The sequence below is a fragment of the Saccopteryx bilineata genome, chromosome 11, assembly GCF_036850765.1.
Source record: "Saccopteryx bilineata isolate mSacBil1 chromosome 11, mSacBil1_pri_phased_curated, whole genome shotgun sequence".
NCBI classification, from domain to species: Eukaryota; Metazoa; Chordata; class Mammalia; order Chiroptera; family Emballonuridae; genus Saccopteryx; species Saccopteryx bilineata.
In genome coordinates, this window is record NC_089500.1 from 81,000,285 (window position 1) to 81,012,183 (window position 11,899).

Consider the following 11,899-nt stretch of genomic DNA (forward strand, 5'->3'; position numbering starts at 1 on the left):
GCGTCCCTCCGCGCGCAGAGCGTCTCAGTGCCCGCAGGAGGAGTGGCCCAGATCGGGGTCCGCAGCTGGACCCAGTTCGCCTTTAAGCGCGAGACGCAGCCGCGGGGCTCCCGCATGCGGGGCGAGTTGGAGCCATGGCCACCCGAGGCGACGCCGGAGGTTCACTGCGTGGGCCGAGTAATCAGTGACCGGAAGTGGCGGGCAGGAGCTCCAGTGGCGCAATCGGTCAGCGCGCGGTACTTATACGGCAGTATGTGTGCGAGTGATGCCGAGGTTGTGAGTTCGAGCCTCACCTGGAGCATCGTTTTGCAACAGGAGGGCGCTTCCGTTTTCCTGGAGCTCTCTTGTGTACGCTTAAAAGAGTTTCTGAAAAATAGGTATATTTTCTCTTTAAACGTTTAATTCATTAATTAGGGCCACCTGGGCTTGAGCTTTTCTTTCTTTTTTGAAAGATAATTACCAACGGATTTTTTTTTTAAATTCTATATCTATCCAGATATTCTATTTTTTTTCTTGTGTTCTTTCCCATAATGTATATCCTCTGGGAAAATTTTGATCTATGTTATTTGTTAGTATGACGTCCCTCGCCCTTTATGTTTTCAAGTTCTGTGAAATCAGTAGTGATGTCCTGTTTCCTTCCTGATTTTTCATCGTCTCTCTTTTCTTGTTCAGTCTAGCTTAAATTTTGTCCTTTTTGCTGGCTTTTCAAAAGACTCGTCTTTTCATTTCATTAGCTCTTTATTGTTTTTCTCTTCTCCATGTCATTGATTCTACTGTAATCTTTATTTCCTTTCTTGTACTGGCTTTGGGTTTGGTTTGCTCATCTTTTTCTAGTACTTAAGATAAAAGCTTAGGTTATTCATTCGAGGTCTTTCTCCTTTAATTATAGGTGTTTAAAGATATAAGTACTGCTTAAATGAAATGCCGTCATTTTGATGCATTATGGTTTTTTTAATTCTGTTCAAAATACTTGTAAATTTCCCTCCTGATTTCTTTTATACACATAGATTGTTGATTTCCTTCTGTTATTGACTTCTAATCTAATTTAATTATGGTCAGAGAATATTGCATAATTTCCATCCTTTTATTTTTATCGAGACTTTTAAATAATATATAGTCTGTCCTAAAGAATGATCCATGTATTCTTGAAAAGAATCTGTATTCTGCTGTTACTGGGTGGAAGTTAGGTGAAGTTGGTTGATACTGTTGTTCAAGTCTTTTTAATATTTGCTGATTGTCTATCTCGTTCTATTATTTATCAACAGTTAAGTACTGAAGTTTCCACTTATTACTGTTGAATTGCCCATTGATGCGCTTATGTGTCTCACACCTGTTTCCTTTTCAACTCTATAATAATGTACCATGGTATATTTTAGAGCAAGGAAAGAACGTCAGAATAAATAACATCTTAATAAGGAAAGCAAGAGAGCCCCATTCGGAAAAGACAGAAGGACCAGAAACAACATAAATAAATTAAATAAAAAGTTTCCCAGGGGAGAACACACAGTGCTGAGGGAGATACAGGGGAGTGTGTGCTTGCATGTCACACCCAGGGTGAAAGGTCCTCGACTTCCGATGGCTGCTGCACCTCCCTCTCCTGTATATAAAGGGCAGCTCCGGGCACTGCAGATGTTTCTTGGTGGCAGTTGGGTCAAGATCAGCTGCCTTCTCCCTGAGTCCAAACACTTCCTCGTCTACGAGTGACAGAGGCGCTCAGAACATTTTCTCCCGTGCCTGCCCCAGACCAGCCCTGCCCCCCGCCCCGCGCCAGAACGCCAGGCGGGCGAAACGCCCCGCGCCAGAACGCCAGACGGGCGAAAGCCCCGCACACGTGTCTCATCGCGTTCTGGCGGCTTCCCCGCTGCTTCCCCTCCGGTTCTTGTTTTTTGTGCGGAGAGAAGAAAGCCGTTTCCACGTCCCCAGATACCTCTCGGCCACGTTGCAGGGTCTCTCCGCCCGAGAGTGTCCTGTGAATTCCCGGGAATGAATTCAAGAATGACAGTCTCCAAAGCTTAGTCTCGCGGTGACGAGGTGGCCGAGTGGTTAAGGCGATGGACTGCTAATCCATTGTGCTCTGCACGCGTGGGTTCGAATCCCACCCTCGTCGAGCGTGTGGCTTTTGATGTCAAATAGTACTTTCCTGAGCTTTAGCCAGAGAAAGCTGACCCTTATCAGATCGTTGTGACCTGCGCGTTTCCCATCTCCTTTCTCTGCATGTGATTATTCTTGCATTTGCATGGCCGTAGACCTTCAGAGCAGATTTTGCGAATTATCCCTCAATTTTACGCGATGTAACCTGCTGTGTTCTTAAAGGGGCTTTTGTTTTCAAACAGTTCATAATTAGGAGAATTAGTTAGGCAAGGGCTTTGAACTCTATAAATATTTCAAACAACTCACCAATTCTGATTCCACATTTCACCTCTATTGTTTCTTTTTGCAGTGTGGCCACTAATCCTGGAGTAAGCCAGGTTGTCCAGGACAAACCCAGAGACAGTGGTCCCAGCTGATTGAAGTGTTCCTTTCCGAACTCTCCCCATTTTTCATTCTTCTGCCCTCACCTTCATAACCCAAATGACTCTTAACCATGTCATTTCTCTCTGCAAACATGTTTATGCTTATGCTCGTCCCAAAGAGTAACTGAAGAACTTTATCCTTTGTTACTTACCCATTCTTATGGTATACATTTCAATGCATTCACTCATGCTCACATTTCTTCAATTACTTCAATTACTTCTTGAAGGGAAGGACTGGCCCCTGGTGGTGACAGGATGGATGAAGTAGTTTGAGGCTGGCATGGGTGTCGGGAATCCCTGAGAGGGATGTCCCCACAGACATTCTTTCTGAGGGTGGACCCAGGTCACTCCCAATAGCACCATCATGTCTTTCTTGATGACCCATGGAGACTGGTCAAAACCCTCAGCTTCCTCTGTTTTCCATTGAGCTGGGAAAACGCAGAAGCCTGTAAAATGTGCCCCCCTGGAAAAGCCACACATGGTCCCTGCTGTTTACACCATGTCCTGGGAGGAGCACGTCCCCCCACTGCCACGAGCGGGGACTCTGAGGACCCCAGTGCTGATCCCACAGCCTTGTGCAGGAGAGTCTATTTTACTGATAACAACTATAAATACCCGAGAGGTGAGAGGCAGCTGATATGATACCAGCTATGTCAAGTGTGGCCTCCTCCTTCTCTCTCTTCTAGATGTGTAGCAATTTAATCATGAGTTTCTCTATTTTAAATTATTTTCTGCTTCAGTTTCAAGAGTCAATTTAAATTTCTCAACTCAGTCCTAATTTTTAAGAAGGAAGCACAGAATAGCACTTATTTGGAATGTCAAATTTCAAGTTATTAACCATTTGATACTTACCAATCACACATTATCTCCTTCTTCATTCAGATACCACCTCTTAGTCTTAATGTCCTGTCTTTTCTTTATGGTTAAAATTTAAGTGATGCTCTTAATTTCTAACAGGGCCCTACATCACCTAGCTGGTCAGTCAATTACTGATGACCAATTCAGAGAGGGCTTTTTGTTGTTATTGTTCTCTATGCTAGATACTTGAGGGAAAGGCTATACAGGAAAGCTGTGAAACTAAGAAAAATAATATAGTTCTTGCCTTCAAGCACCCACAATAATATGAGAAGAAAAATAAGCTCTTAAACAAATCCTAGTAAAACATAATAACATAACTAAGTTATGCAAAACCTGTGTGGACATAGTGTAACGAAGCTGAAATGTAGGCACTGATCACTGTGTAGTATGGAGATTAAAAAACAGAACTGTGTCCAGGAGCAATAATGAAAATATGGGTAGAAGGAGTCTTAGTAAAAACATGTTTATACCAATTCTAAGATTTTGTATTCTAAACGTGTGTTTAGAATACAAAGTATCAAATATTTTTCAAAGTGGCATTATCAGAACCAAATTTCTTATTTCAACTGATGTAGGACCAGATTATTTTTGTAGCTCTGTGATAATCAAGAGGTTGAGTGCATTGTGGGATACATCAGGACATTCGCAAAAGATGTCTGGACAAAAATCACAAACGGTTTTTAAACTTTATTCGTATTCATTCATTTTAAAAAGATACCTTCACGTGTTTAACAGACCCTGAAGGAGCATATGGTAGTGATGAGTAAAATATATATGTGCCATGGTTCGCTGTTGTGCTGTGCCTTCCACCATGCCCTTTAGGCTGTTAACTAAAAGTGGCAGCAAACACAGGCCTATCAAGCACATTCCTAGGAGTAGCAGGACTCCTCCTGTTAGGGCTGTGAACCCTCCTAAAGCTGAGAACCATCCCACAAGGGGGCTGTCAGGGCTCCATTCATGCCAGACTTATACTGGCATGTGTGCTAATTTTACCGTCTTCTTTATGAGAGCCTCAACCACCTGGCCCTGGTCATCTATTTGCAGGCAACAATGAGTGAGATTAAACTTCCCACACCCTCTTCCTTCTGCCGCCAGCAGATAGTCTAAAGCCAACCTGTTTTGGTAGATGGAATTTTGCATCTGGGTTTGTTGTCATGTGGAGGAGGGTTAGAGCCCTCCCGGATTCATTGGTAATAATTTCTAAGACTGCCTGTAATCGGATAATCCAGTTTAGCATGTAAATGAGGGTACAGTATCTCCAAGATCCATCTTCTGCCCAGGTGGCGGGCCCATCGTATTGAATTATCTGTTGTGGGGGCCACTTGCCATCTTTCCATTCCCCTATCTGGAGGGCTGAGGGGCTGGGTAGCCCAGCAACTCTCCTATCCCAGGAGGCAGGAGGAAGAAGGAAGGTTTTATCATTCCAACTATACAGCTCCCTTCCCCATTTCTGGGAAAGCAGCTGTTGGTCCTGACCCCACAGATCCAATAGAGCAGGGGTCCCCAAACTACGGCCCGCGGGCCACATGCGGCCCCCTGAGGCCATTTCCGCTGCCGCACTTCTGGGAGGGGCACCTCTTTCATTGGTGGTCAGTGAGAGGAGCCTAGTTCCCATGGAAATACTGGTCAGTTTGTTGATTTAAATTTACTTGTTCTTTATTTTAAATATTGTATTTGTTCCCGTTTTGGTTTTTTACTTTAAAATAAGATATGTGCAGTGTGCATAGGGATTTGTTCATAGCTTTTTTTTTATAGTCCGGCCCTCCAACGGTCTGAGGGACAGTGAACTGGCCCCCTGTGTAAAAAGTTTGGGGACCCCTGCAATAGAGTCTGTGCTTGCCCAGGAGTGCACCAGGCCTTGGCCAGTTCTGGAAACTCGACCAGCAGATTTTTCTGTTTGGTTTCCCACCACCTGTTCTTGACAGAAGATGCATTATAATACCGTTGGCCGAACCAAGTCAATTCCCCAACTGATTCCGTATAATTTCCTCCTCTTCTGGCTAAGCAGTACTGTCCTATAACAGGATTACAGTGTAAGATCCCTCTTCCTCTTGGGTGGGGGGGCTGGATTCCAATCCTTGACCCACATTTGATCTCCTGGGGAAAAAGGATGGACAGGGGCAAACAGACTTATCGGAGCCCTTTCTAACACCCAGTTGGAAATGGTAGTGGCCAGTCTGCCTAGACTAGAACCTCTGATTACTGGTGTAGCTCTGTCTCTCCTAGCTCCCGGGGCGTCCCTGGCAAGCTATGTAATATTGGGGGAGGCCAATTGTATAATACTTCATAAAGTGAGTATCTGGTGTTTTTGGATGGGGTACACCAGATTTTAAACAATATTAAAGGTAAAGCGTGTACCCATTTAAGACCTGTCTCCTTACATAATTTGCTAAGCACTAACTTTAGGGTCCTATTCATTCATCCCACCTTCCCCGAACTCTGAGGTCTGTTTGCAGCATGAAGCTTCCAAGAGATGTCCAAGGCTTGAGCCATCTCTTGTACTTTAGCCACAAAGGCAGGGCCATTGTCAGAGCCTACCCAAAGTGGCAGTACAAACTTTGGAATAACTTCTCTAAGCAATGTCTCTGTTACTTCTCTGAGTTGGTGCATACTAGCACCAGTAAGTACCAGTAGCCTGGATCCCCAGTGACAATTTGCCACACTTTTTGTGCAATAGACCTATCCAAGCTTCCTTCTGCTGACCACCCAACCCCAAACGTGGGCCGTTCCAGTTCCCACAAGGTTCTCAATTTTCCTGGGGACATGGTCACTCGGTAGTTCCCCGAGAACCCTTTCTTAAAGTTCTGACCACTGTGGCCAAGGGAGTGGGTTTTCCCTGTGAATCCCCCACACCTCCCACGACAGACAACAGTCATGCCACACGAAGAGACTGGGTAAACAGTAGGGGGAAGTTTGAGGGGAGGTCACTCGCTTTGTCTGTCACCAGCCACTTTCTTCACGGAGATATGGGACCCTTTTGGCTCAGAGCAGGCTGATATAAACCACCAGCAGGCAATTCTGCGTCTGAACCATAGGAGGCGCCCTACAGACCCACCGTTAGGGACTCAACAATTATTTCTGCCCTGTGGAGGGAGTCGGAACCCCTTGCGATGTCCCTCTCATTTACTCCACACTCTCTTTCACACAGCCTCCCACCACTCCCAACCTGTTATTCAGAGGGTGATCAATCCTCTCTTCTCCCCCCAAAAGGGGCCGGACCTCAGCTAGCTACCTTTGCCTGGTTTTCCTTACCCTAACTCATGCATGCCCCCATTCTCCTGTTCCTCTCTTATCTGGTCCTTGCTGGGACCCCCAGTCCGTCCTGCAGAGGCCTCCGCACGGGGAAATCCCAGGCCCGCGCTCAGTGGGCAGCGTCTACAGGGCCGTTTGGGAGCTCCCCAATGGAGGTGCCCAAGTCAGCCAATCGCGGGCGTCTCTCCTCCACGCTTCCGGGCCAATGCATCATAAACTTTGTTGCAAGAAAAAAGGAAACGACCCCCAGAGGACAAAGACGCTCGGACAACGTGCTGGAGGAGGAGGATTTATTAGCCGGTGAAGCACCGTGCCCTAATAGGCACCAAGATACGAGCTCCCCAAGTTGGCTTTCTTGAGTCCTATATACCTTTACAGCTTCCCCATGAAAGGCGCCTGATTTTGTCAGCGGACTTACGTGCTCCTCCTGTCTCCGGGAGGCGAGGGGGTGTGAGGGGGTTTCCGACCGTTTGTCCTGGCTGAACTTGCCACTTATTTTTAAACCTTTTGTTACAAGAATGGCGGGAACAATGCCAGACACAGCAAGTGCGCGCGCTCCCAGGCGAATTCAAATTACCCGCCAAACCTCGGCTGCCAGTGCAAATCTATCCCCGGTATATGAGACCTAGGATTGTTGATTAGTTTCACATTTCCCCTTCCACGTTCCTTAACCCTGAAAAAAGTACCAGAACCCTTTTAAAGTTAGCAAGTCCCTAAGTGACAATAAAAAGCTCAAAGCGTTTCTACACAACAGTTCCAGGACTTTTTAAGAAGTGAGGTTAATTTTATTTTGGTCGTTACGGACCTCAAGCTTACCTTAACAGGAGGGTAAATTCTCAAAAGATCGCTGCTAAACTTTCAGATTAAACCAGTTAGCGTACCACATCAGTGGAACTAGCACCAGCTCTCTCTGAGCACATATGTGGCTCTGAAAAGAGCCTTTGGATAAAGAAGTGCCTCCAACAGGGAATTACTTGGCGCTGGTGTACTTGGTGACGGCCTTGGTGCCCTCGGACACGGCGTGCTTGGCCAGCTCCCCGGGCAGCAGCAGGCGCACGGCCGTCTGGATCTCCCGGGACGTGATGGTCGAGCGCTTGTTGTAATGCGCCAGGCGCGACGCCTCGCCCGCGATTCGCTCAAAGATGTCGTTGACGAACGAGTTCATGATGCCCATGGCCTTGGACGAGATGCCGGTGTCGGGGTGCACCTGCTTCAGCACCTTGTACACGTACACCGCGTAGCTCTCCTTACGGCTGCGCTTGCGCTTCTTGCCGTCCTTCTTCTGCGCCTTGGTCACCGCCTTCTTGGAGCCCTTCTTCGGGGCGGGCGCGGACTTGGCGGGCTCGGGCATGGTCGGGAGGAACCGCAGAGCAAGCAGAAACGCCACAGGAGGAATGAGTGTGAGTCTGCAAATGTCTTCTCGGTTCACAGCCTCTTAAAGGAGGCGTCGGCTAAACTCGTGTGTCACTGGTGGCGACTTCAGGAAACGTCACAGGAACATCGTCCACTCAAAAGAAGTGTATTTCAGAACCAGGATCCCATTGGTTTACATGAGAGGTCTGTAACTTTCCGCCAATGGCACAGCTTCACTTTCGCGCCCAAGAAGGACTATAAAGAGGGCGACTCTCGGTGACCCCACTCAGAGGGTGGACGGACTGCAGAGACTTATTCATTATGTCTGGACGCGGAAAGCAGGGCGGTAAGGCACGAGCCAAGGCCAAGACCCGGTCCTCGCGGGCCGGGCTGCAGTTCCCCGTGGGCCGCGTGCACCGCCTGCTCCGCAAGGGCAACTACGCTGAGCGGGTCGGGGCCGGGGCGCCCGTGTACCTGGCGGCGGTGCTGGAGTACCTGACGGCCGAGATCCTGGAGTTGGCGGGCAACGCGGCCCGCGACAACAAGAAGACGCGCATCATCCCGCGCCACCTGCAGCTGGCCATCCGCAACGACGAGGAGCTCAACAAGCTGCTGGGCAAAGTGACCATCGCGCAGGGCGGCGTCCTGCCCAACATCCAGGCCGTGCTGCTGCCCAAGAAGACCGAGAGCCACCACAAGGCCAAGGGCAAGTGAAGTGGGATCTTGGTATCTTCCTTAGTCTTAAACCAAAGGCTCTTTTCAGAGCCACCCACTTTTGCACTAAAAGGGCTTGCCTTTTTCCTGCGATAGTAGCTAATTGAGTATGACCTCTACTGTATTTAGACAATGGATGATAGTAGGTAAATACCCCAGAAACACAATACTAACAATAGTATGAGAGTCAAAAACAAACGTGCCATCAACCAAGTGAAACGGGCTGATAATTTGTATTAGGTAATTAAGGCGATCGTTACAGCAGCCCTCGGGATTAAAAGTGACTTGTTGAGCAGCTTAAATCTCTTTCCAGGTTCGCCTGTATTTTCTGGTAGAGTTAAGCATTTGTTTTGTTAGGTGAGAAAAATGAAAAAGTGGTTGGGGGAAAAAGTCATGGTTTTTTCCCCCGTTGGAAGCAGAACATTGTGGGGAAAAACTGCATGAAGAAATACAGTACATATGTATCTTGTGTGGGTTTATTAATTTTAAAACAAAAGTACACACACTTTGCTTCAGCCCTGGCCATTCGCTCAGTTGGTGATAACGTCCAGGTAAGGTTGCTGGTTCTATCCCTGGTTACAGACAAATCCAACAATCAACCAACAAATGCATAAATAAGTGCAACACAAATCGATGTTTCTCTGTCCTTCCTTCTCTCTCTAAAGTCAAGTTTAAAAGTTGTAAACCTTGCTTCCCATCCTAATCTCTATATATTTGCCACCTAAAATGCTGGCAACAATTTCTAGCAATGAAAAAATGACACTCAAATGGACACCCCCTCCCCCAAAAGTAAAAAATAAGTAAAATTTAGGCTATGATCAGTTCTATGAAGAAAACTACACCAGGGCCAGGGTAGCTGGGAGTGCTTTCTTTATGTCACTGTTAATTTACTGGAGCTGCCTGTAACAAGTTACTTCAAACTTGATGGCATTGAACAAAAATATATAAACTCACAGTTCCAGAGTCCAGAGGTCCATGATCACGGTGCTGCCAGAGCTGGTTTATTCTAGAGCCTTTGAGAGAGGTCTCCAAGTGGTTGGTTGCCTGCAGTCCTTGGTGTTTCTCAGCTTGTCACAGACTTCCAGCCTTCACACCCTCCTTGCTGGTGTGTCTGTCCTCCCCTCTTCTTACATGATGACAGCAGTCACTAGATTCAGGACCCACTCTAAATCCAAGATGTGTTTATCTCGAGCTTCTTACAGTTACATTTGCAAAGACTCTATTTCTAAATAAGGTGGCATTGTGAGGATTCAGGTAGACAGGAAGTGGAAAGGGGGCACTCTTCAACCCACTACCACAAGTCTGGAAAAATTCTGCCAAGATTGTTTTTCAGCAGAGATTTGAATAAAACCTGGTAGTAAACTGTTGCTTTTGGGGGGTAATTTCTAAGCAAAGAAGATAATACAAATGCTTGAGGTGAAATGCTTGATCCAGAGCTGAAGATGCAGGGATAGAAAGTAAGTTCACAGACAGGAAGAGGTCAAATCGTCTAGAGCTTTAACATCATGTAGGGTTATTTTTATATGTTATGCTGAGTTTTGCAAATCATTCTAAATGTCCATTCTATGAGCTTTGAACAAAGAAATTGCATAGCCAGATTTACATTTCTTTGAAAGTTCACTAAAGCAACTGTATGGTGAATACAAATTTTAGGAAGATATAAATTAGGAAGGTATTGGAGCACTCTTGGAGAGATAGATGTGGCTTGTCCTCACTGGAGGCAGCACAGAAGGTTGGGTACAGGATGTATTTTGCAATTGTAACTAATAAAATTGGCTGCAGGATTTGATGGCTACTATGTAGGAGAGGAGAAGATAATTTTCTCTGTGCCATTCTTAGTTTTTGGCTGAAACTCCCTGAAATAAATGTGGATAAATAAAAGAACAATAACCAGAATTTTATCAACTTGTATAGCTTATGTATATGTGACAGATACTCAGTAAAACTGACTAAACTCTGAAAAATGCTCCAAGCCACCACCACCTTATTTACCATCTTCAGAAAAGGACAAAAGACGGGTGAGAGGACGCAGCAGGAGGGCACTTAAGAGAGGTTACCTGGAAGAGAGTAGGTTTTGCTGTGCAGAATCAGTAGATGCTTTCTGCATTGATGCAACTTGTGATTTAGAGCCAACATCCCTACAGGGAGGGAAACTCTTACAAATGGAGATTTTCTTTATAAATATAAATATCCCCTACAAAAAGGGAACTTTCTATTTTTTTCATTTATTGATTTTAGAGAGACTAAGGGAGAGAGAAACACTGATTTACTGTATTGTTCCACTTATTTATGCATTCATTGGTTGATTCCTGTGTGTGCCCTGGTCTGGAATCAAACTCCCAATTTTGGAGTATTGTAAGGTGACCAACTTTTTTACAATGAAAAGGACAAAAATAAATTGAAGAAAACAATATTATAAATAAAAATTTTATTAATTGCAATAATAATACAGTATAATATGATAAATGCATAATAAAAACATTTGTAATATTTTATATTATAATTATGTTTACACGTCTGTTGATTTTTAATAATAATTGTAAGAACAAAGTACTCATTTAGGTATATCACATCACACGCAATGGATCAACTCTGCAATGGATCGAATACGGACATTTACAGATGAGTCTTCCAATAACAAAAAGGAGGACATGTAGGAGTACACTTTTCGAGGGAGGACGGAACTTACAAAAGAAGGACTGTGCTCCCTAAAAGATGACGATTTTTCACCTTAATTATTGGGACAATGCTCTAATCCAGGGGTCCCCAAACTACGGCCTGTGGGCTGCAAGCGGCCCCCTGAGGCCATTTATCCGGCCCCACCGCACACTCGGAAGGGGCACCTCTTTCATTGGTGGTCAGTGAGAGGAGCATAGTTCCCATTGAAATACTGGTCAGTTTGTTGATTTAAATTTACTTGTTCTCTATTTTAAATATTGTATTTGTTCCCATTTTGTTTTTTTACTTTAAAATAAGATATGTGTAGTGTGCATAGGGATTTGTTCATAGTTTTTTTATAGTCCGGCCCTCCAACAGTCTGAGGGACAGTGAACTGGCCCCCTGTGTAAAAAGTTTGGGGACCCCTGCTCTAATCAATTGATCTACTGGGCCAAGATGAACTTATACTTTTTTCAGAGATTCTCTCTTGTCTGCTGTTTTTCAAAAATAATCAGCTCAGGATCTGAGGGCGATCTGGCTGCAACATCTGT

General features: G+C 45.4%; 2 protein-coding genes and 2 non-coding genes across 4 annotated transcripts; 3 read left to right on the forward strand and 1 right to left on the reverse strand.

Annotated features, from left to right (window-relative positions):
- The first annotated feature begins 207 nt into the window (after nucleotides 1-207).
- On the forward strand, nucleotides 208-301 carry TRNAI-UAU (transfer RNA isoleucine (anticodon UAU)). Its single transcript has 2 exons — nucleotides 208-245; nucleotides 266-301. It is a non-coding gene; the product is annotated as a tRNA-Ile (tRNA).
- A 1,724-nt stretch (nucleotides 302-2,025) lies between these two features.
- TRNAS-GCU (transfer RNA serine (anticodon GCU)) lies at nucleotides 2,026-2,107 on the forward strand. Its single transcript has one exon. It is a non-coding gene; the product is annotated as a tRNA-Ser (tRNA).
- A 4,836-nt stretch (nucleotides 2,108-6,943) lies between these two features.
- On the reverse strand, nucleotides 6,944-8,019 carry LOC136315463 (histone H2B type 1-K-like). The gene has a single exon (XM_066247090.1). It carries the CDS (start codon nucleotides 7,972-7,974, stop codon nucleotides 7,594-7,596), a length of 381 nt encoding a protein of 126 aa, XP_066103187.1. The 5' UTR covers nucleotides 7,975-8,019; the 3' UTR covers nucleotides 6,944-7,593.
- Nucleotides 8,020-8,273: 254 nt separating this feature from the next.
- Nucleotides 8,274-11,899, forward strand: H2AC11 (H2A clustered histone 11). The gene is made up of 2 exons (XM_066247078.1): nucleotides 8,274-8,691; nucleotides 11,826-11,899. Exon 1 carries the CDS (start codon nucleotides 8,298-8,300, stop codon nucleotides 8,688-8,690), a length of 393 nt encoding a protein of 130 aa, XP_066103175.1. The 5' UTR covers nucleotides 8,274-8,297; the 3' UTR covers nucleotide 8,691; nucleotides 11,826-11,899.

What these genes read in the sequence shown, in the direction of transcription:
- LOC136315463 (XM_066247090.1), bottom strand. Translation starts at nt 7,974, where the DNA reads ATGCCCGAGCCCGCCAAGTCCGCGCCCGCCCCGAAGAAGGGCTCCAAG.
- H2AC11 (XM_066247078.1), top strand. Translation starts at nt 8,298, where the DNA reads ATGTCTGGACGCGGAAAGCAGGGCGGTAAGGCACGAGCCAAGGCCAAG.